This window comes from Equus przewalskii, chromosome 1 (genome assembly GCF_037783145.1).
Source record: "Equus przewalskii isolate Varuska chromosome 1, EquPr2, whole genome shotgun sequence".
Lineage (NCBI taxonomy): Eukaryota > Metazoa > Chordata > Mammalia > Perissodactyla > Equidae > Equus > Equus przewalskii.
The window spans coordinates 57637712-57658650 of NC_091831.1; the positions used below are offsets into that span (position 1 = coordinate 57637712).

General features: G+C 44.8%; 1 protein-coding gene across 10 annotated transcripts in view; it reads left to right on the forward strand.

The window, feature by feature from the left end:
• Positions 1–20939, forward strand: part of HK1 (hexokinase 1) — a 105914-nt gene that overhangs the window by 5859 nt on the left and 79116 nt on the right. For 2 of the 10 annotated variants that reach the window (XM_070564658.1, XM_070564682.1), the window contains exons 2-6: positions 8195–8241; positions 9075–9269; positions 16731–16827; positions 18419–18561; positions 20100–20147. Coding sequence is in view for 3 of the 10 variants with exons in the window: in XM_070564612.1 (XP_070420713.1) it covers positions 16801–16827; positions 20100–20147 (75 nt within the window). In the remaining 7 variants the exon portion in view is untranslated. The remainder of the gene's footprint in view (positions 1–8194; positions 8242–9074; positions 9270–16730; positions 16828–18418; positions 18562–20099; positions 20148–20939) is intronic. The other 8 variants (XM_070564652.1, XM_070564612.1, XM_070564646.1 and 5 more) reach the window with 4 other exon arrangements.

Consider the following 20939-nt stretch of genomic DNA (forward strand, 5'->3'; position numbering starts at 1 on the left):
TCCATGGTACAGTCACAGCTCCTTTGTTGTAAATTAATTAACCACATATGTGTGAGTTTATTGGTCTGTTCAGATTTTCTATTTCTTCATGATTCAGTCTTGGTAGGTTGCATGTTTCTAGGAACTTATCCATTTCTTTTGGGTTGTTCAATTTGTTAGCATATAATTATGTATAGTAGTCTCTTATAATGTTTTGTATTTCTATGGGATCAGTTGTAACATCTCCTCTTTCATTTCTACTTTTATTTACTTGAGTTCTTCCTCTTTTCTTCTTGGTGAGTCTAGCTAAAGGTTTGTCTGTCTTTTAAAAAAAATAGCTCTTAGTTTCATTGATCTTTTCTATTGTCTTTCTAGTGTCTGCTTCATTTATTTCCACTTTGATCTTTGTTATTCCTTTCTTTCTAGTAAATTTGGGCTTAGTTTGTTCTTTTTTTTCTAGTTCCTTGAGGTGTAGAGTTAGGTTGTTTATTTCATATCTTCCTAGTTTCTTAATGTAGATGTTTATTGCTATGAATTTCCCTCTTAGAATGACTTTTCCTGCATCCCATGAATTTTGGTATGTTGTATTTCCATTTTCATTTGTCTCAAGATATTTTTTTAATTTCTCTTTTGATTTCCTCTTTGACTCATTTGTTGTTTAGTAGCCAATGAAGAACTGTTTCTTTGTTTGCTACTGTCCCATTGAAACTGTGAACACAAGCCCCACTGGCCACCAGAGTCAGGCCATCAAGGGATGTATCCTTTGGATGCCAGGCACAAAAGCTGGGGTACCAGAGGGGTGCACAAGCTCCTTTTGTGGAGACACTGGAGCCCTGGAGTAGGGCAGAGGAAAAGCACAAAGATGGTGCCTACCAACCTCCTGGGTCTCTGGAGAGGATTGCAATTGTCCTCTAGATGTGTGTTAAGTTAGAACCTGACTCTCAGGCTGCAGCTTTTAAGATCTGTAAATAGGCCTCTTTCACAGAAAAACTGGGTGTTTCAGTCTGGTGCCTCTGCACTGTGCCCTAGGGGGATAGGTGGTTAAGAACTGTTTCTGTTTGTTACAGTCCTGTGGGATCCACAAATATAAGCTCCACTGGCAGCCAGATCCAGCCTGGTGGCAGCTGCAAAACTTGGGGCATTAGACATGTGCACACCAGGAAAGACAGGTGACCTGGAGTGAAGCAGAGGGAGAATGCAAAGATGGATTAATGAATTGTCAATTTAAAATATTGTCTTTTTTCAATTGTGGGATATCCCTGTTCTTTTTTAGCAATTCAATTTCTCTGTTGACATTCTTCATCTTGTTATGTTTTGTCCATCTTTTCTTCTGTTTTTTTTTAAACATATTTATAACAGTTATTTTAAAGTCTTTGTCTGCTAATTCTAACGTGGGGGTCACCTGTAGGACTGTTTCTATTGTCTATTTTTTCTCTTGATTACAGGTCACATTTTCTACTTCTTTGCATTATCTCTCTCTCTCTCTATCTTTTACATGGTGTCTAATAGCCATAGAGTCTGAAGTAGATGTCATTTTCCCCCAGGGAGAGAACGACCCTTCCTATCTCGAGCAGCTAAGATGATGGCCTCATTACTTCAGACTGATATGGAGCCGGATGAGTTTACCTGTAGTTCAAATATCAAGAGTAATGCCAATATTGTGTTTATTGCAGGCCCTCCTTCGTGCACTTTTCTTTCCCGAGCATAATAATGTCTCAGGAAACCTTGCTTTGAATTTCCAGTCTAGCCCCCAGCACAGAGCAAACATCCTGCGGGGAGCCCTGGCGGTGGGGAAAACGGGCTGTGCATGGGAGGCTTCTCCAAATTCTACTTTGTCAAGCCAGCCCACGTGGCCACTAAAAGCTGGCTGGTTTCCCGTTCTCTCTCAGAGCAGATTTGCCTCTGCTCTGACGAGTCCAGTCTCTGTCAGTCGATGCTCAGACTCAGCAAATGCCCTCAGGGACGAAAGCAGTCGCCCGTCTTCCCTCACCTTGGAAGGGTTCTTTCTGCTCTCGAATTCAGTTCCTTTAGACTTCTTTGTATCCATAGCTTTCTAGTGTCTCTAAAAAGAAATGCAATTTTTTCAGTTTATCCATTTTTTAAACTGTTACAGTGAGTACAATGATCTGCTTCTGCCTTCTATATCTTAACCCCCAGTTCTAAATATTTTAAATTCCCATGATTTCTTATTTCACTCAGTTATTTAAAAGAACTTTTAAGTTTGTACTGTTATAATTTCCAAAAATATGAAATTTTAAAATTTATCATTTTGTTATTAACTTCTAACTTAATTGTGTGTTGATCATAGAATATGGTCTATATCAGGGGTTAGGAAACTTTTTCTGTAAATGGCCAGATAATAAGTATTTTAGGCTTTGTGGGCCACATGGTCTGTTCCATTGTAGCTAAAAGTAGCCATAGACAATATGTAAATGAATGGGTATGGCTGTGTGCTAATAAAACTTTATTTACAAAAGCAGATAGAAGGCTGGATTTGGCCTGTAGGCGATAGTTTGCTCACCTCTGATCTATATTATATTTATTATTTAGAAATCAATAAAGCTAGCTTTGTAAATATTTCATGTGTGCTTGAAAAGAATATATATTCTCTATTAGATAAAGACTTCTATATATGTCTATTAGATTAAACTTGTTAATATTATTGTTCAAATTTCTGTATCTTTGTTGATTTTGTTTATTTGACCTAACAACAGAGAGAAATGTGTTTGAATCTCCTCTTAAAATGTGGAATTGTCAGATTCTTTCTAAAGGTCTAACAATTTTTGCTTTAAATATTTAGAGGTCAATTTATTAGAATTTGAATATCTTCTTTAGGAATTGAATTTTTATCATTCTTGTAGTGACCCTCTTTGTCTAATGGTGCTTTTCGTTTTATATTCTATATTGTCTGATAGTAACTCACCAGCTTTCTTTTAGCAAGTGTTCACATGATAAACCTTTTTTCACCCTTTTGCGTTCGACTCATGTTCTCCTGCTTTAGACATGCCTCTTCTAAACAGCATTTGGCAGTGTTTTTGTTGCTTAGTACATTTTCATTTCTGTAATTATTATATTTGAATTTTGCTACTATCTTAGTTTTTGTACCTATTTTAATCTATTTTTTTAACCTATGTATCCTTTTATATATATTTCCTTTTCCTCCTTTTTTGAGGGGATGGGGTGGGAAGTTGATAGATATGTCTTCTCCTAAAGAAGACAAGTATTTAGGAAGCTTTCATGTACTTTGGTCTCTCCTACCTCTAGATGCCATCATATTTACATTGTTTAGAATTTAGTTATGTTATTATTGATAAACTCTCACTTATTTGACTATTTTCTCCAAAAGTATTTTCAAGGAGAACCTTTATGTGGCAAACTGGATATTTATATGCCTGAAAATATTATTATGCCCTTATATTTGAGTAACAATGTGTTTGGATATAAAATTCTAGATTCAAGAATCCTTTCCTGGGGCCGGCTCCGTGGCCGAGTGGTTAAGTTTGCCCGCTCCGCTGCAGCAGCCCAGGGTTCGGATCCTGGGCGCTGACATGGCACCACTTGTCAGGCCACGTTGAGGTGGCATCCCACATCCCACAACTAGAAGGACCTGCAACTAAGATATACAACTATGTACTGGGGGGGTTTGGGAAATGAAGCAGAGAAAGAAAAAAATAAAAGATTGGCAACAGTTGTCAGCCCAGGTGCCAATCTTTAAAAAAAAAAAAAAAAAAGAATCCTTTCCTTTAATTTATTAAATTTGGTACTCCATTGTTTTCTCACCTCATTGTCACTGTTGAGAAGCCTAATGTCAATCTGGTTCTTGTTCCTTTCTGGGTGATCCGCTCTGTCTCTCCAGAAGCCTGTGGGATTTTCTTTGTTTTGTCTATGATGGTCTGTAATACGGGGTCGATTTTCCCTCATATCTCTGGTTTAGCACTCTGTGGCCCTTTCAATCTGAGGTCCTTTGTTTTTACTTAATTGGAGGAAACGTATCTGTTTTTTCTTCAAATATTTTCTATTTCTATTTTTTTGTCTTTTTCTAGAACTCCTATTATCCAGCTGTTGGCACTTCTACTTCTGTCCTCCATTGTTTAACTTTTCTATTCTTTTTCTTTCCCTGCTGTTTACTGGGAGAGCTCCTCAGTCTGATCTTCCAGCTCAGCAATTTCTGCAGCTGTGTCCATCGATTACGTTTTTGCCTTTTATATGCTTAACAGTGTTTTTCAAGAGCAAAAGTTTTTAATTTTGATGAAGGCTGATTTACTATTTTTTCTTTTATGCCTTGTATTTTTTGTGTTTACCTAAAAAATATATTTTTGCCTAATTTTCTGTTATTTTTTCAACTATCTATATTATATTTTTAATATATAGTATTTCTAGTTTTTAAAATAATTTCGTGTTATTTTTAATCTTACTAAGTATATTTCTCATCCTTATTTACATTCTCAGTCTGCTGGTTATAATATTTCTGATTCAAATGGTGTATATAGATTGCCTAGTTTGTTGTTCTTTTTGGGCAGTTTTGTTCCTCAGAAGTCTAGTTAGTTTTGCCTGGTGAGCTTATATTCCCACCACTCTGTCTTGGAAGGTGTATGGGTCAGAGCCTAAGGCAAGGCCTTCATCTGGGTCAGTCCCAGCGAGCTCATGGAGAGGGGAGAGGCAGACCTCTAGGACAGAGCCCTGGCCCCAGACCCGCAGTTCAACACTCCCCTTGGCCCCAGGTGTCTGCCTTGCTCAGGGTTTAGGGATTGGCCTTCAGTCTCTCAGGGAGAAGCAGGGCCAAGAGGAAATGTCTCTTTGAATTATCATCTGCCAGCCATTGGGGATGGCTGCGTGATGCCGGTGGCTAGTCAAGCCTCACCAGCTTTCCCAACTCTTTACCCAAGCAGGGCTTATGCCCTCATGTTACCCCGTGGTCGCCTGTACCGGGTTCTGAGTTATTCCTGCCCCTTGTGAAGGAGTAGAAAGCAATTGTCTCTGTTTCTATGCAGGGAGAGGCAGGAGCAGATTTTAATCACTCTTCTGTAAACTTTATGATTTTTCACTTACAGAAACAGACGTTTCATCTGGTACAGTTGATACACATGGACATAGTCGTTTCCATTTGTGGCAGTGGTGATAAAGATGGAATTCCACTCTACACATTGCTTCTACATCTAGCTTTTTTGGTTTAACAATACATCATGGATAATCATTATGATTTATGTCATCTTTTGTTTTTTTATAGCTCCTTATAAGCCTAAATAAAATACTACGCACCAGGTACCCCAGTGCTGATAAAAACTATGTTATAGTGAACTATGGAGGGACAGGGCACGGAGCTGGGCACAAAAGTAAATATGATGGTGGGATTAGGGCTGGGGGTGGGGGCAGAGGAAAGGAGATTGACATTTCCCAGGGAAATTGACAGGTTATCCACTGTCCCAGGTCACGTGCGTCTTCTGGAACTACCTAGCCTTTCCTCTGACACCTAAAGGACCTACCATAAAGCACTTGCTGCTCACACTGTGGCTGCCTGGCTCACTTTTTTTTGGCTATATGCGTGCTTAGTCTAGGTTATGTCTATCAGCTCTTTGACGGCTTCATAGTTCTCTCTGCCTGCCCCTCCCTCCGCTCACCCACACCCTTCCGCTCCTGTGCCTGGTACATAGGAGGCAGCACCTACTAGAGCAAATTGGAAATCCAGCTCCCCTCTCGAAGAGAGCTAGAGCTATGTGGCCAGTCTCTTGCCTCCAACTCGAGTCTTTCTAGATTTCTGAGTCTGCCTGTGAGGTCAGGGAACGCTTCTGGGGTGAGCACAGAGTGGACTATCCTGGGATTGAAGCCTGGATCTGAACTGTTGGACAGTGTCTGGAGTTTTGCACAAAAGAGGATTGAATTGTAGATCAGCTGAGAGGTTATTGTGATAGCCTGGTGCCCTGCGCCTCCCGGGCACTGGAACCCTGTGGGAGCACATAGCTGGCATTTTTTGCTTGAGATTAGGAAGTCTTTTGCTTCCTCTGTAAAGGGGTTTGAATTCAATGGACTCTTGTGGTATGATGGAGCCTTTTTTTGGTAAAAATGGAACATAGATTTGGCTCTGGTTGTTATGAGGTGGTGGGCAGATGAGCTTTCTCTCCAGCGTTTGGTGCAAAGCCAGTTTAAGAGCATGTGGTTGCATTTTTGTCCGACATCGTCAAGAGCATAGAGAAGCTGTGATTCCAGTCCCAGAGGAGTGAGCTTTTATCTCGATGTTTCTCCAAAGACCATCTTTATGCAAGAAGTGTCAGAGCCCCATTTCATAGTAAGTTTCTTTTGATGTTTTATGTTGGTTGATAAATTCCCTATCATCACTCGAGGGCTGACATCATCTCCAGATAGTGGTGTCCCCGACAGCCTTCCCAGGCCTGGGGGCCACTGATTGGTGATGGGATGACCGGGCTGAGAGGCAGGTCCCTGTGTTGTATTTCTTCCTGGGCTTCAGTCTTGCTCTCTCTGAAATGGGCTCATTATCTCCCTGACTTCTTCCTCACGTTGCAAAGGATGCTAGGAGAGCATGAGAGTCCAAGCTTGAAAGGGAATTTAAGCTGCTCTTTTAACTCTGCCACATTTCGTTTTCCCTGAGTTGGGTCTTCTGTTAGCGTATTCTTTGGAGTAGAACTTGTCTAGGGTTGACTTTGGTTTCTCAGTTTGAAGAACTTGGGTAGTGCCCAAGTGCAGGTAGACTGAGGAGGATGGAGTGGGACTGGATATGCAGGATGGTTACATGAATGTGTGAATGAACGTACAACTGGTTGGGTGTGATGAGGAACCTCAGAATGACACAAGAAACATGTTCTGTTTCTTCCTGAAACTAGGTAGATCCTGGGCTGTGAAGTAGTTAATAGCCTTGAAAAACACTTATAGTTTAAACATATGGTCCAAAAATTTCTTCCTCACCAGCCAAGTCATGAGCACAAGACTTGAAAGAAACCACATGGAAGAGGCGTCAGTGAGCTAGGGGACATCAGAGGTTTAGGCCAGAGTTAGGAATCAGATTCTTGTGACCTTCCCATTCTCCAGAGTGTGGGCCAATCTGCGTAGTCACTCTCACGTCAGCAGGCCCAGCTGAAGGGCCCGTGTAGTTGAAGTTTCTGTCACATTCACTCTCGCTTTAATAAGAACATTTGTAAGTCCAGGGTCTTATACGTTGGTTGGTCAATGATTCTGTCTTCACGATAAACAGTAAATAAGCATGATTGCTACTCTTCGGAGATCGTAGCAAAGGCGGAGAGGGTTTCTCTGCAAGAATCCAGAGAACTAAGACCAACAGAAGGAGGTCAGAGGGAGGCAGAGTTCATCACAGACGTAACTAGCCAACAATGGAAAAGGCTGCTTTGAAGGCCAAGGTACCCTTGTCTTAGATGAGATTAGGAAGGGGGCAGGATGTGCTGGGTTCTTTCCAGTTTCCAAATAACATGCTTTTAGCTTCTGGAGTATCACCCCTGGGCAATTAATCTCAGAATTGCTAACATCCCTGTATTTTATCCCCAACCCCCACCCCATCAAACTACTTGTCCCATTAACCTCTACAGCTTACAGACCCCAGCAGGCCTCTCTCAGAATATCATCTGTGAATTCGTCTTCCATGTGGAGAACATGAGAGAGCGGCAGAGAACTAGGATCTATTATGCTTTTAACGAGTGAATCCACTTGACTGTTGGCATCTAGAACATGGCTTTCAACGTTAGCAGGTCATAGAATCACCAGGAGGGCTTGTTAAACACAGATTGTTGGCTCCGTCCCCAAAGTTTGCAATTCCATAGGTCTGGGGCGGGGCCTGAGAATGTGCGTTTCTAACAAGTTCCCAGGTAATGCTGCTGCCCTGGCCAAGGCACTATCCTTTGAGAACCACTGCCCCAGAGGAAGAGCCCCAAGCCAGCCCATTGTCAGCCACGCTCAAATCTGGATGGGGCCAGACAAGAGGGCCTGAAAGTATTAGGACACGTCACCCTCCTACCACTTTCTCCTCTTTTCTCAAGGCTCACTTGGCCCTGCCTCAGGACCATCCAAAGAAAACTCTGGCCCAGACCAACATCTCCTAGATCCAAAGTCACTTTCTCTAGGAAGCCTTCCATGATCCCCCAAGTCTAGGTGTCATGGCTCCCTGTACTTCTTCATGAGATTTACCACATGCAATTCACAGTTTGTACTTGTTAACTCATGTGATTTCTTAACTAATATCTCTTTCCCCTAGAGACTGCAAGCTCCATGAGGGCAGGATTTAAGGAGAGTAGGAAAGAGGTGAGGTAGTTAGGTAGGGGAATGGTGGTGGGTCACTCCTGGGATTGCGGGAGAGGACAGAAGAACACGGGGTTTTGTCCCCAAAGAAATGCCTCATGAAGGGAGGAGGAAAGAAGGAGGTGGCCTGGGACATTCACAGGACTTTGGGCTCAGGTCTACCCCAGCTCCATTGGGCACCAACCAGCGGTTTGCCTTCTCTATTTTTTCCACCAACTTGGGCATTTCATTTCTCCGCAGATTTTAAAACCTGAGTTAGCGTTACTAGCTCTGAGCTACTTGCTGGCTCTAAGCCTCAGCTACGGCACCCATAAAATAAAGAGCTAAAGCCCCAGGGTGGGAGAGACCCGAGTTCAAAACCCTGATCTACTACTGCTGTGTTCCTATGAGCACATGACTTATCATCTCCAAGCTTTGGCTTCCCCGGGCACAAGGAAGCAGTTTCTACTTCCTGAAATTGTTGGGAAACTTCCTGAGTCAATGCACGTGAAGTTGTTAGCACAGAGCCTGGTACACGAGGGCTCGATGCACATGAGCTGCCATTGTCATCACCATCTTCACCATCCTCTCCATCGTTGTCACCATTCCTGTCCCCACTGCCCAAGGTTTCTGTGAGGTCCCAGTGGCACAAAGAACTTCATAATCATAAAGCACTGTCTGAATGTCAAAGGCACCAAGTTGAGCCCCTGCCCACGAGGCCACAGTAACGTCCTCTTGGTTGGAAACAAAGCCTGTGCCCTTCCTTCCACATGATGCTGGTGCAGCCTCTACCCCTTCCAGTCCTTTGGTGACTCGATATTATGACAAATGCATCTTTTGTCCCTTTCTGTTCTCAGGACTCCAGCTAATCAGCTAAAGAACTGTTACCCAGAGCATTGTTCTTGAGGAAGAAAAGAGCCAAACACCCACCCACAACTGCTTTGTGCCAAGAATCTACAGTTGGGTTGCAAGGACAGCATATGTTGTCCTTTTGGAAAAATGAGAGTGAGACCAAGTGAAGAGCCAGCAGAGGTGTCTCAAGTTATCCCAAGGCAAGTGAGGGGGCAGCCAAACCACAGTGGTCTCACTCCTCCCTGAGACAGACCCTCCTTGGCCTTTTGCATTAGGAGCTTCCTGTCCTTCTCTGTAACATAAGATGAGTAAAGAGAAACCCAAGTTTCATATCTCAAAGGGTACATCCTGGAGTTTAAACCCACTTACTTCACTGATGAGACCCAGAAAGGGACAAACACTTTCCCAAGGTTAAACAGTGATTTGTAACTGGACCAAAACTCACTCAAGGTCGGTCGTTTTGTTTGAAGTAACTGGGCTAATGTTATTTACAGTGTGATTTTTTTTTAAAGGCAAATGCTGTGCTTGTATTCATCATAGCTTGATAAATTGTGAAAGGCCTCTCTCCCCTGAGTACTCATTTGCCCTTCTTATTAACCTTGGTGTCTGGATTGATGCCATGCTGTAGAGGGAGAGTGTAGTGGAGGGGCTGACAGTGCAGGAGCTGGAGCCAGCCTGAGTTCAAGTCTCAGCTTGGCTGCTTGCCAGCGGTATGACTTTGGCAAGTTACTGGACCTCTTTGAATCTCAGTTTTCTCATCTGTAAAACGGGATAATATTACTTATGAATGGTGAATTAATGCCTTGAGTTATTTGTAGCAGTGCCTGACGAATAATAGGCACTCAGTAATTACTAGTTATCTTTTCCTCAAAGTGAGACACTTAAGGGAAAGATGGGAAGTCAATTGATTGGGGGGAGGGGTGGTGTTGGTGCATGTTCTCTGAAAAAGAGGCTGAAATGGTACCAAAAAGAGCATAGCTGGAAACAAACAGAGAATCCAGCCATTAGCAAATGCAAATGGATTGTGGATATTTCTGTTATTAAAATGCTGGGAAATCAGGATCCCTAAATTCAGATAAATGACACAAGAAGTGAAGCATCTATTTTGAAATCATGTTATAATGGTGCCTGTCCAGCTTTTTTGGGACCAGCAACACTTGGTTTACACAGGTGCTGTAGGTTCTGAGGAGGGAGCTCTAGAGAGATGTGTGTGAGGACAGTGGGCTCCCAGGCTGATGGAGTGATAGGGGATTGCCAGCTCCCAGTATGAAGTAGGTATGCGTGCAGAATGGAACCACTAGATACAGACTGGGCTCCTGGCAGGCCAGTGGAAATGCCACCAATTTCTACGTGAGCTCTGGGCCAAGCAGTCTCTTGACAAAGAGCAACGCTGCTTTGAATGATCTTCCAGCTGAGGGGGGGCCAGACCTGAGGGCTCCTTTCTCCCATTCACTCCTGTGTCCTGGTTAGCAGCGGATAGTGAGGCACAGAAGAAGATGATAGCACAGTCTTCTCTGTCATACGACAGACCCGTGGACACTTTAAGTAATAAATACCAACGGGAAACTTGTAACATTTATTTCCTGTAAGGTTGCTTTGGTGATCCAGAGCGGTGTTTGAACTGGCCTTGGGAATCCGCCTGGGTATTAGAAAGGAAGGCAAGAGTACATGTGGAATTTGTTGATGAACTATGTTTTGTTTTTTGGGGGTTTTTTGCTGAGGAAGATTGGCCCTGAGCTAGCATCCATTGCCAATCTTCCTTTTTTGGCTTGAGGAAGATTTGCCCTGAGCTAATGTCTGTGCCAGTCTTCCTCTATTTTCTATGTGGGTCACTGCCACAGCATGGCCACCGATGATGAGTGACGTAGGTCTACGCCTGGGAACCAAACCCAGGCTGCTAAAGCGGAGCACATCAAACTTAACCAGGCCGCAGAGCCAGCCCCTTGATGAACCGCCTCGAATGCTGGTGGGCAGCTGAGCTTCTGCAGGCTCTCCTTGCAGAGGGCCTGGAACTGGGGAGCATACAGCTCACCCCACTCCAGCATTCACTAGGCTGAGGCACGAGGAGGGTGATGACATGACACAGACCCTGGAGGAGAGAGGCAGCAGGTGGAGCTGGAAGAAAGTGGGCTTCTGGAGTCCGTAAGATCTGAGCCCATGCTTGCCTTCCCATATCCTGCTGTGTGACCTTGGGCAAGTTACAGCACCCCTCTGAATGTCAGCATCCTCATCTATAAGATAGGATTGTATTATCCACCTTGTAATGGTGTTACCAGGATCAAATGAGAAAATGTGTAAGAAATGTGATGCACAGTTAGTGCTCTGTGAATGCAGCTCTTTCTTCGTGTGGCATTATTAATGATTATCGGGCAACAAAGTTCCTTTACTGGCAGTTTCCATTCAGGACGTGCTAATAATAGCTCCCTTGAGGGATCCAAGTGGCTGTGTGTGATCTTCACAACAACCCTGGGAGGTAGACAGGAGAGTGACTGTTATCAGGTGACACTGAGGTTTGGCAGGGTTAAGCATCTTCCCTGAGACCGATAGGGAACAGGTGGTGGACCCAGGACTGGAGCCGGCTCTCTGACTCCTGGGTCAGGGCTTTTCCAGTACAGCCTACTCCTGGGCAGGGACTGACTCCTTGGGGCTCAGGTATCTATAGCTGTGTTAAAAAATCACCCCAAAACTTAGTGGCTTAAAACAATAAGCTCACAATTCTGTTTCAGCAATTTGGGCTGGGCTCAGCTGGGTGATTGTAAAGGGAGAAAAATTCCACCTGTGTGTCTCCTTCTCACTCCTCACTCTGACCCCTCTAGTCACCAAATGTGTGGGGTTTCTTTCTCTCACCAAGCAATTCTGTGATACCAGCGGAGTATCCTATAATGTAACTCAGTTCTGATACTATCTGTCTGGAGATAGTGGCAGACTCCACAGGTTAAGGGCTCAGTCCTACAAAACTGCCTCCCCTCTTCAGATGCCAATCACAAGTCCACATTGTCACCTGTGCTTCTGACCAACCAGCTATAGATCAGAGGTTCCTAGAACCCCCTCTCACGTTTGGTTAATTTGCTAGAGCAGTTCACAGAACTCAGGAAAACAGTTTACTTACTAGATTACCAGTTTATTATAAAAGGATAAACTTGGGAACAGCCAGATGGAAGAGACACATAGGGCAAGGTATGTGGGAAGGGGCCTGGAGCTGCCATATCCTCTCTGGGCGCGCCACTGTCCTAGTATCTCCATGTGTTCCCTAACTTGGAAGCTCTCTGAACCCCATCCTTCTGGAGTTTTATGGAGGCTTCATTACATAGGCATCGTTGAATAAATCATTGGCCATTGCTGATTGATTCAAACTCCAGCCTCGCTCCCTTCCCTGGAGGTGGGAAGGGTTCCTGGAAGTTCCAACCCTCTAATCACATGATTGCTTCCCCAGGCAACCAACCCCCTCATCATTAACATAAAGTCAGGGGTGGATGAAAGAGGCTTGTTATGAATAACAAGCCATCCCTTTCACCTTATCACTCTGGAGCTATTTTAGGAGCTGGAGCTATTTGACAAAATAATACAATAAACATAATAAAATAATACTTATTATAACAAAAGATTCTCCCATTGCTCTTAGCACTTAGGAAATTACAAGGGTTTTAGGAGCCGTGTACCAGGAACAGGGACAAAGACCAAATATATATTTCTTATTGTTAATCACAATATCACAATGGGTCTGCCGATCTGAGCCAGGTGTGGCTGGTCTCCGTTGATCTCACGCCTGCATCTCGGTCGGCTCCCTGGTTGGTTGGGGGCTGGCGGCCTAAGATGCTCGGCTGGGATGGCTCGTTTCCACCCCACTGTGACATCTCATCATCCAGCAGGCTAACTGGGGCTTCTCCCCATGGCAGCAGTGGCAGGGGTCCCAAGAGCGATGAGAGAGTGAGCCCCCAGGCATAAGCCCTTTTCTAGTTTTTTCACTTGCCATTGTCCGATTGCCCAAAGCAAGTCATTTGTCCAAGCCCAGGTCTTTGTAGATGGGAACTAGCCAAGGGTGTGGATACAGAGAGGCGTGTCCCTGATTGCAGCAGTCTACATGTGAACAGTGAGTGCCAGGGCTCCAGTCTCTGTCCAGCCTGTGATTCGGTGCCGTGAACCAAAGGCTGGCGTTCTTACTTTGAAAAGACTTCTTAGATTCCCAAGTATATGTAGTTCCCCACTCTTCTCTCATCACAATGCACTGTAATTGCTCTTTAATTATTATAAACTCTTCAAGGGCAGGGGCTGTGTCCATTTTTTCCACTATGGTGCTCCTGACATCTAGTATTGAGAATAGCATGCAGTTCATGCCAAATAAATACTTGTTGAATGCACATTTGTATAACTTCTCTTTTGAGAATTACCGAGAGGTGTTTTCTCATGTCTCATAACGGGGCTATATCTGGCAACCTGATACCCCTACCTGGGCTTCTCAGGGTTAGAATAATCTCTTGCCCACTATCAGTTGGTAAGTGTAGATAAAACAAAAAAATAATAATAATATTTGCCATTTATTTAGTACTTACAGTTGTTGCATATTAAGTACGTACTGTATACCAGGCTCTCTGCATTACTTAATCTGCAACACCCGTCAGGAGTGTTCCTAGAGTCTACTCAGCCTTCAGATTCAAAGACTGCCACAGGCCACACTTGGCCCCAGTCTGCCTGCAAGGCTATCAGACAGGAACCACAGTTCACCGGCAGGGCCGTGCCAAGTGTTCCTCTTCTGAGTGGTCCTTACAGCAGGCCACACATGGAGCAGCTCAGATGGGGAGAGACAAGATCTCCCTGGGCAGGTGCAGGATTTCTCCCTGGCCTAAAAGTCTCCTGCCCCTCTAGAGCCAAATTCTCTTGTAACAACTCCATAAGGACATCCTCCAGAGTCGCTGCCGGGGACAAGAGTCATCTCACTCAGGGAAGCACAGAGCCATGGCATCTCATCTAGTGTTTACACTTCCTCCAGCCCAGAAGCAATCTACCAACCAGGGGTCATTTTTATCATCAGAAATGTTGCTCAGTAATATATTTGACCTACTACCGTTACTGCGTAACCAAGGGAAGAGAACTAGAGAGTTAACCTAAGGGCATATTCTAATGCAGAAATGGAAAAGCTTACTCATTCTCACCTATTATTACCCCCGTTTTACAGACGAAGACACAGGCTCAGAGAAGTTCAGGAAGTGGCAGAGCAAGGGTTAGAACCCAGGTCCCAGGCTACATTGCTATTTTCACTGTTAGCTAATCTAGCATCATTAGGAGAATATCATTTTATGAAAACAGGCAAATCATAAATTACAAAGCAAAATGTATATTATGTTTAGATCACATTCTGCTTTGGACTGTGCCAGCTGTTGGAATTTCATTAGCACAGGCTGATGGAGGCCGTCACCTCCTGTCAGTGTCTCCAGAGTACGTTAGTAGAGGAGCTGGGGACAAAACCGAGATGGCTTTACGCTCTTGGCCAGGGCTCCCCAAAGTTTTTGGCATGCACTCCATCAGTGAGATATTTTTGTGGACACATTCCGCAATACATATATCTTAATTATTTTGAGATTTTATACATTTACGATTCTACATATGCAAAATGTCCAAAATAGGCAAATCTATAGAGAAAGAAAGTAGATTAGTGGGTGCTGGGGTTGTGGGGAGGAGCGAGTAGGGAGTGAGTGCTGATAGATATAGGGTTTCTTTTGGGGGTGCTGAAAATGTTCTGGAATTGATAGTGGTGATGGTTGCACAACCTTATGAATATACTAAAAACCGCTGAATTATGTACAAACTTCAAAGGGTGAATCTTTTGATATGTGAATTGTACCTCAATTTTTAAAAATGAAATACATTTAGTAACATACTAAAATGATGTGTACATTATAACGAGTTACTTTAAAAAGTTATAGGGTGAGATCACACAAAGTCATAAATAAAAGTTCTGATACTGTCTTCCCTCACCCCAGTAAACTGTTGTGTGCTCTCCTTGTGGACCCACTACTTTGAGCCACCTCTAAACAGGCTGTGCCTCCAGTTATTAGCCATTTACAGCCCTAAGCTAAAGCCCTTTTTGCTTTCACAACCGTTTTGAATTTCAGTAAAATTACTGGTTAATCAGTGGTAATAATGGCTCACTTACAGACGTTGGGTAGTTGCCAAGCACTGTTCTAAGTGCTCTGTTGCGTGCACACCCCCGCGTTCCTATGTGATTCCATTGGCACAGTTACCATCCCCCTTTACAGGTGAGGAAACAGGGTCAGGTAGGTGAAGTAACTTTTCCAGAGTCGAAGCTATCACATAGGGCTTCACACCGAGCAGCCCGACCTCAAGGCTGCGTTCATCGCCTACTATGTGCCTAGCATTGGGGACATGTAAAGTCCCTGCATCCTGGCGCTTGTCCTCTAGTAGGAGGAGGGGCCGTTATCAGGTAACTGTAGGACCAGTACCCATATTTGTCAGTTCTCTGAAGAATATATAAAAGTCAAGTTCTGTGTTTTCTCTCTTCCAGCAACCCTTGGGATGAAAGGATTAAGTATGAGCTTTAAATCAACTCTTGTGCATGTAAATGAATAACAAAAAACTCCCACAAATTCTGTTTATGCCTTTGAGCTTGGCCAGGGATGTTAGGGGTGACAGGTATTCTGCCAAGACCAGCTCTGGCAGAATTCACCCCCGTGAGCCGTTGGGATTCAGTGGCTGGATGCCCAGCGCTACACCAGTGTTAGAAGGCTGGAGTCTTGGCTTACCCTCTTAGAACTGAAAAGGCCTTGAAGAGTAAGGAGGCTTCTGGAGTTGCTGAGGTGCTAATTGTCAGGCAAATCACATAACATCTGTAAGCTGTTCAGGACGTGCTAGGGACAATAAAATTGCTACGAATTTTAACTTAGATATCTGACATTTATTGAAAAGGGATTCTTGAGTTGGCCTTTCTGTATATCAGTTATACGGTATAACCAATAAAAATGATGAGATCTGTATTTATTGATGTGAAAAAATTTTCATAATGTATTATTCTGTGGAGAAAAGTAGATTTAAAAGGAGTATTACAGCGTGATTTCATTTCAGTGTTGTTTTCGGTATGTAGTTACCTGGAGAAAAATCTAAGAAAGGAGATATACCAAAATGTTAATGGAACTTGTTTCTATAAGAGTAAAGGTGATTTTTATTTTTAAACAACTTGCCTGTATTTTATGACTTCTTTGGTCATGAGTGTGCATTGCATTTATAATTAGAAAAGTAATTTTTACCCAGAGATACTCCCTACCCTATTTAAATTAGACAGGGGAAAGGAATGACACTGTGATGATCACACTTCTGAAATTTTGGCCCTTGGAAGTTGCCAGTTTCCGTTTCTATTTGATTTCCTCCCCAAAGCAAAACCCTTTTTGCAGCCTCATCTGAAGCAGAGGAGGCTGTAGCTAGTGGGAGACACCACCTGCAGACAAACCTCCAGAGAATTCCTTCTAGAATAACATCCTTCCAGAAAACTTATGATATTTTATTTGGGATTACAGGTCCTCCTGGAAACAGAGGCCTGCACTCTGCCCACAGTCCTCAGTTTTGGGGTCTTTAGCCTCCCAAGTGGTGAGGACAGGAATGAGGCTAACCATCCTCTGACGCTGCCTCCTTTGGGCTCTGCTTTTCTCCAGGCGTCCCAGCCCCTGCTGCTGAGAACAGAAGAGAAGAAAGGCCCGGGGCTCAGCAGCTGTTCTCCCCACCATGGGACAGACCTGCCAGCGAGGATGGGTAAGACCTCCCCTAGCTTTTCTCTGACTTCACGTTGTCACATGCACTGTGGCCTGCTCAGCCCACTCTCTCTGGTAGGGTGTTATATTGGGGTCCATTTTATGGAATGGAAACCCCAGACCAAGGGCACAGCAGGGACGTGTTATGGGACAAGGTGGGGGCTCCTCAGATCCCGCCTCTGTGCGGGTTAATTCTCACCCGGGCCACGTAGGTCCTGACCCGGGGGAGCCCAGAGGATAGTTCATGTAATGCCTGTGCTTCATCCCTTCTTAGAGTTATGCCGCGAAGTCACAAATGTGTGCTGCAAACAGGAGTGTGGCTTTTTCTCTCTAACAGAAGCCTTCCTAGGCCAGAGTTTACGTTGCCACGTAAAAGCAGAAGACAATTCCTATCTCTTAGTGAGAACTTTCCTTCTCCCCTGGATGCTGAAACAAATCTTGGAAAATGTTTATAGGACACATTACATTCTCCTGAGTAGCCGGCTCACTTTCACTTAACCTGTGCTGCAGCCGACCCCTCTGGAGCAAGTTGCTCCCTTTTAACAGTTTGAGAAATTGAGGTACAGTGAGGTGTAAGCCCAATGGCGAACACAGGGCTAGATTGCCCTGGGTGCCACGATTTCTCAGAGCAGCACCTCAATCACTGCAATGGCCTGGGCTGCTCAGCCCTTGAGTGACAAATTAGTGCCCGGATAGCATCTGAAAGTACAGAGGGACTGCAGCTCAAGGAGCTGCTTTTCCCTGCAGGTGAGGGGCCTGGGTATGCCCAGCACTTTCCCTCAGCCCTACAGGACTGGTTTAAAAATGCCCTTTTCCTTGTCTCTGAGGAGGGCTTTGTAAAGTCCAGCCCAGACACACCCTTCCTACCTCGCAGGGCTTTGAGAGGACTGAATTCTGTCCTGTTTCTAATGCCCAAATGGGAGCTCAGCCTCACTTGCAGAACCTGAGGCGCCTGTTTGGGTTATAGTGGAGAATGGAGGCCACTAAACACGTAAACTTGAAGACTCCTTGTGGCCTCTGGACCTCCGACACCTCTTCTCTCTCTTTTCCTTTACTAGAAAAAAAGCTTTGCCTGCTCTGGGAAATGGAGAGCACCTCCAAACAAGGAGGTTTGTTTGAGATGTCATTGCCACCTCTCTTGGTCCCCACTGCTTCCTTCCTGTGCCACTGCCCAGCTTTGCCAGCCCCAGGCAGAATGCCACCAAGAGTTTAAAGCAGGCCCGGCCACCCTTGGAGAGGTGGCACAAAGCAGCCAGTGTCACAGGCGCCACGTGGCAGTCAGCAGGCTTGGGCGCTGGCATTGGGAGTTCAGTGTCATTCTGTGGGTCAAGGGCTGGTACTTGGGGGTCCAGAGAGAGGAACACAGGCCCTCAGGTCTCAGACAAAAATTGGAAACCCAGGAGTTGAAATTGGCTTGACTGCTCAAGTCGCCGTAAGCTGCAGTTATTGCCCTGTGCCTCCGTAAATCCACGGTCTTTACTGTGGCTACTGCCATTTAATGAGCAATTTCTCTGCACCAGCCACTCCACTTTACATGGTCTCCTTTAATTTTCACAAAGGCCCAGCAAAGTTGGTGTCATTCCATTTTACAGATGGGGAAACTGAGGCTTAGGAAAGTTAAGTTACTTGCCCAAGGTTGCACAGCTGGCCAGTGGCAGATCCAGGACATAAACTCAGGCCTCCCTGACTCCAAACCTGTGCTCTTTCTACCTCCGCATCAAACTCAAGGCTGAAGGTGAGGCTGCTCCAACCATAACTTGCTAAGGATAGTTATATTTTCGGTTGTTTCAAGCTTAGAAATATTGTTCTCTGGATATTGAATTTCCACTCAATCTGAGGAAGGGCCAAAAATTGTATGGTCCTTCAGTTCCTTTCTTTCTCCAAGCCCCAGGTGGTATTTTTCACTGTTGCCTGACTCTGAATTCCTGCGTAGGCCTGTAAGTATTTGCAAGGCTTCATCAGAGCCCTTTCAGCAGGAAGGTTGCTCTCCTGCAGATATTGGTGCGAGGCCTATAGTGTTTGGGCCTTGGGCATGGGGAAAGCCCATGCCTAGATTGCCTAGATTGTCCTTGTCACTTGGGCTGTCTATGGGATGCCCTTTCTTGCTTCCCTAGCACCATGATTTCTATGGAGCTTGTTTGATTTGGGCCTACTCAGAAGAGAGCACCGCTTTTCAGTTCATGAACAGCAAACATTTATTGAGCACCTACTGTATGCGAGGCAGGATAAGACGGGCTGAAAAGATGGCCCCTGCCCTTCAGGGAGGACGCATGGGTTACCCCTGATTCTTACAGCAATTGGCTGTACATCTGTGGGCTCCTATGCGACCTTCTGGAAACCTCAGTCTCCTTCCTTAAACAGTGGGATTGCCTCTTGTGCTCTGTCATTCTGGGTTCTGTCCCTTCTCACCCACTAAGAGTGGTGATTGCAGGAGTCCCAAGAGCAGCAAGAGAGGGCAAGCCCCCAGCACAGTTCTCCAGCCTCTGCTTGCACGACATTGAAGTTGTCCTACTGGCCAAAGCAAGTCACACAACCAATCCCAGAGTCGCTGTGGGAGGAGACTGTGTGAGAATACGGGCACAGAGAGGAGAACTGCCGTGGCTGTTTTTGCAAACAATTTACAACACCCTCCTTATCCCTTCAGCTGCCATCATGAAGAAATCCACATGAACCTTTCTCTTGATTGTGAGCAGCTTCCAAAATCTGTGAGGCATGGGAAGTTAAAAAAAGGTTGTGAAAGAGCTAACTAACAGGATGCTAACTCCCCGAGGATGCTAACCTCATCAAGCTGGTCGCTGCTTGCTGGCCATGTTCCCTCCATGCTCATTTAGGAAGCATCGCATCCTGCAGTCTTGGGGATACATGGGGCCAATGGTTAAGCAGGGACAGACCTTTATGTTCCCATTGCTCCCCTACACACCTCTCCAGCAGCTCAGCCGGTGCCGTGCTTCCATTATTGATTGACACATCTGTCTTCTCTAGTGGATCACAGGCTCCCTGAGGGCAGAGCCACTGTTGTTTCTCAGATTTGAATCTTCACATTTGTAAGCACCTAATAAATGTTGGTGTGAATAAATTTGTGAATCAGACATTTCTGAGCTCTGCCGCATTTCTTCCAGAGGTGAAATCATGTTAGAATTTGCTAAGCTATTTCAAGGTTACTTGTAATTACTTTTGCTTTCTGAGCATGATTAGTTATTAGCATAGTATGTTGTGAATGCAAGTTGTGGAGAGGTCTTTGTAGCACCTTACCTTGTCTTGTCTTTCTTTAAGGATGCAGCATGTGAAAGGCCAATCCGGCCCCCGCTTACTGAAAGTAAGGTAAGAAGCCTAAACGTTCTTTCCATTTCCTTTTGTACCATTTTCTATAAAAGAGAGAATTGTGTGATAATCCCTTTGGGAGTTCTGATCATGGCTTTAGTGAGCCCAGCAGCCCAGCAGTGGATTTCCAGGGTAAGAACAGTTACCTCCAACTGCTCCTGCTGGGCCCTGCCCTGCCCCCTCAGAAGTGCTTTCTGAGGGGTCTTTGTTACCAGGCTCCCTCCTTAACCCTTTCTTGGAAGCAAAATGCTAAGTGTCAGAGCTAAACATCCTATATTTAACTTTCCTGCCTTGGAGCTGCGTGACATCCTGACTGTGGGAGAGACTCTGGAAGAGGGAATGGAAAGGTTTCTCCCTCTCTTGCCTTTTCCAGTGTGCAGAATCAGGCATGCCAGGAACTTGGCACCCATCCCCTCTGCTCTTGAACATGGACGAGTTTCAGGTCTTTCTTACTGACATATCCCATATCGTTCCAAATCAGAGAATTTTCTGTGCTATTTGTGATGGCAACCCTTCCTCTCTCCCATTCCCCAAGCTGGTGCCCCACCATGTCTTTAAAATGGCAATAGAGTGGATCTGAGGTGGGTTGCTTCATGCGAAGATAGTAAGGTGAAGTCTTTAAGAGCCAACTCGCTGGGAGAAAAGTACAATAACTCTCGATTTCCCCCGCATCTGGGTCCATTTTCTGGTCCCGGCTGAGGCCCAAGGCTGGGTCTGGATGCATAGCCACCTCTGCCTTGCTCCTCATTCCACTGACTGAGCAGCTATATTCTTGTTCTTTCGGAAATGAAT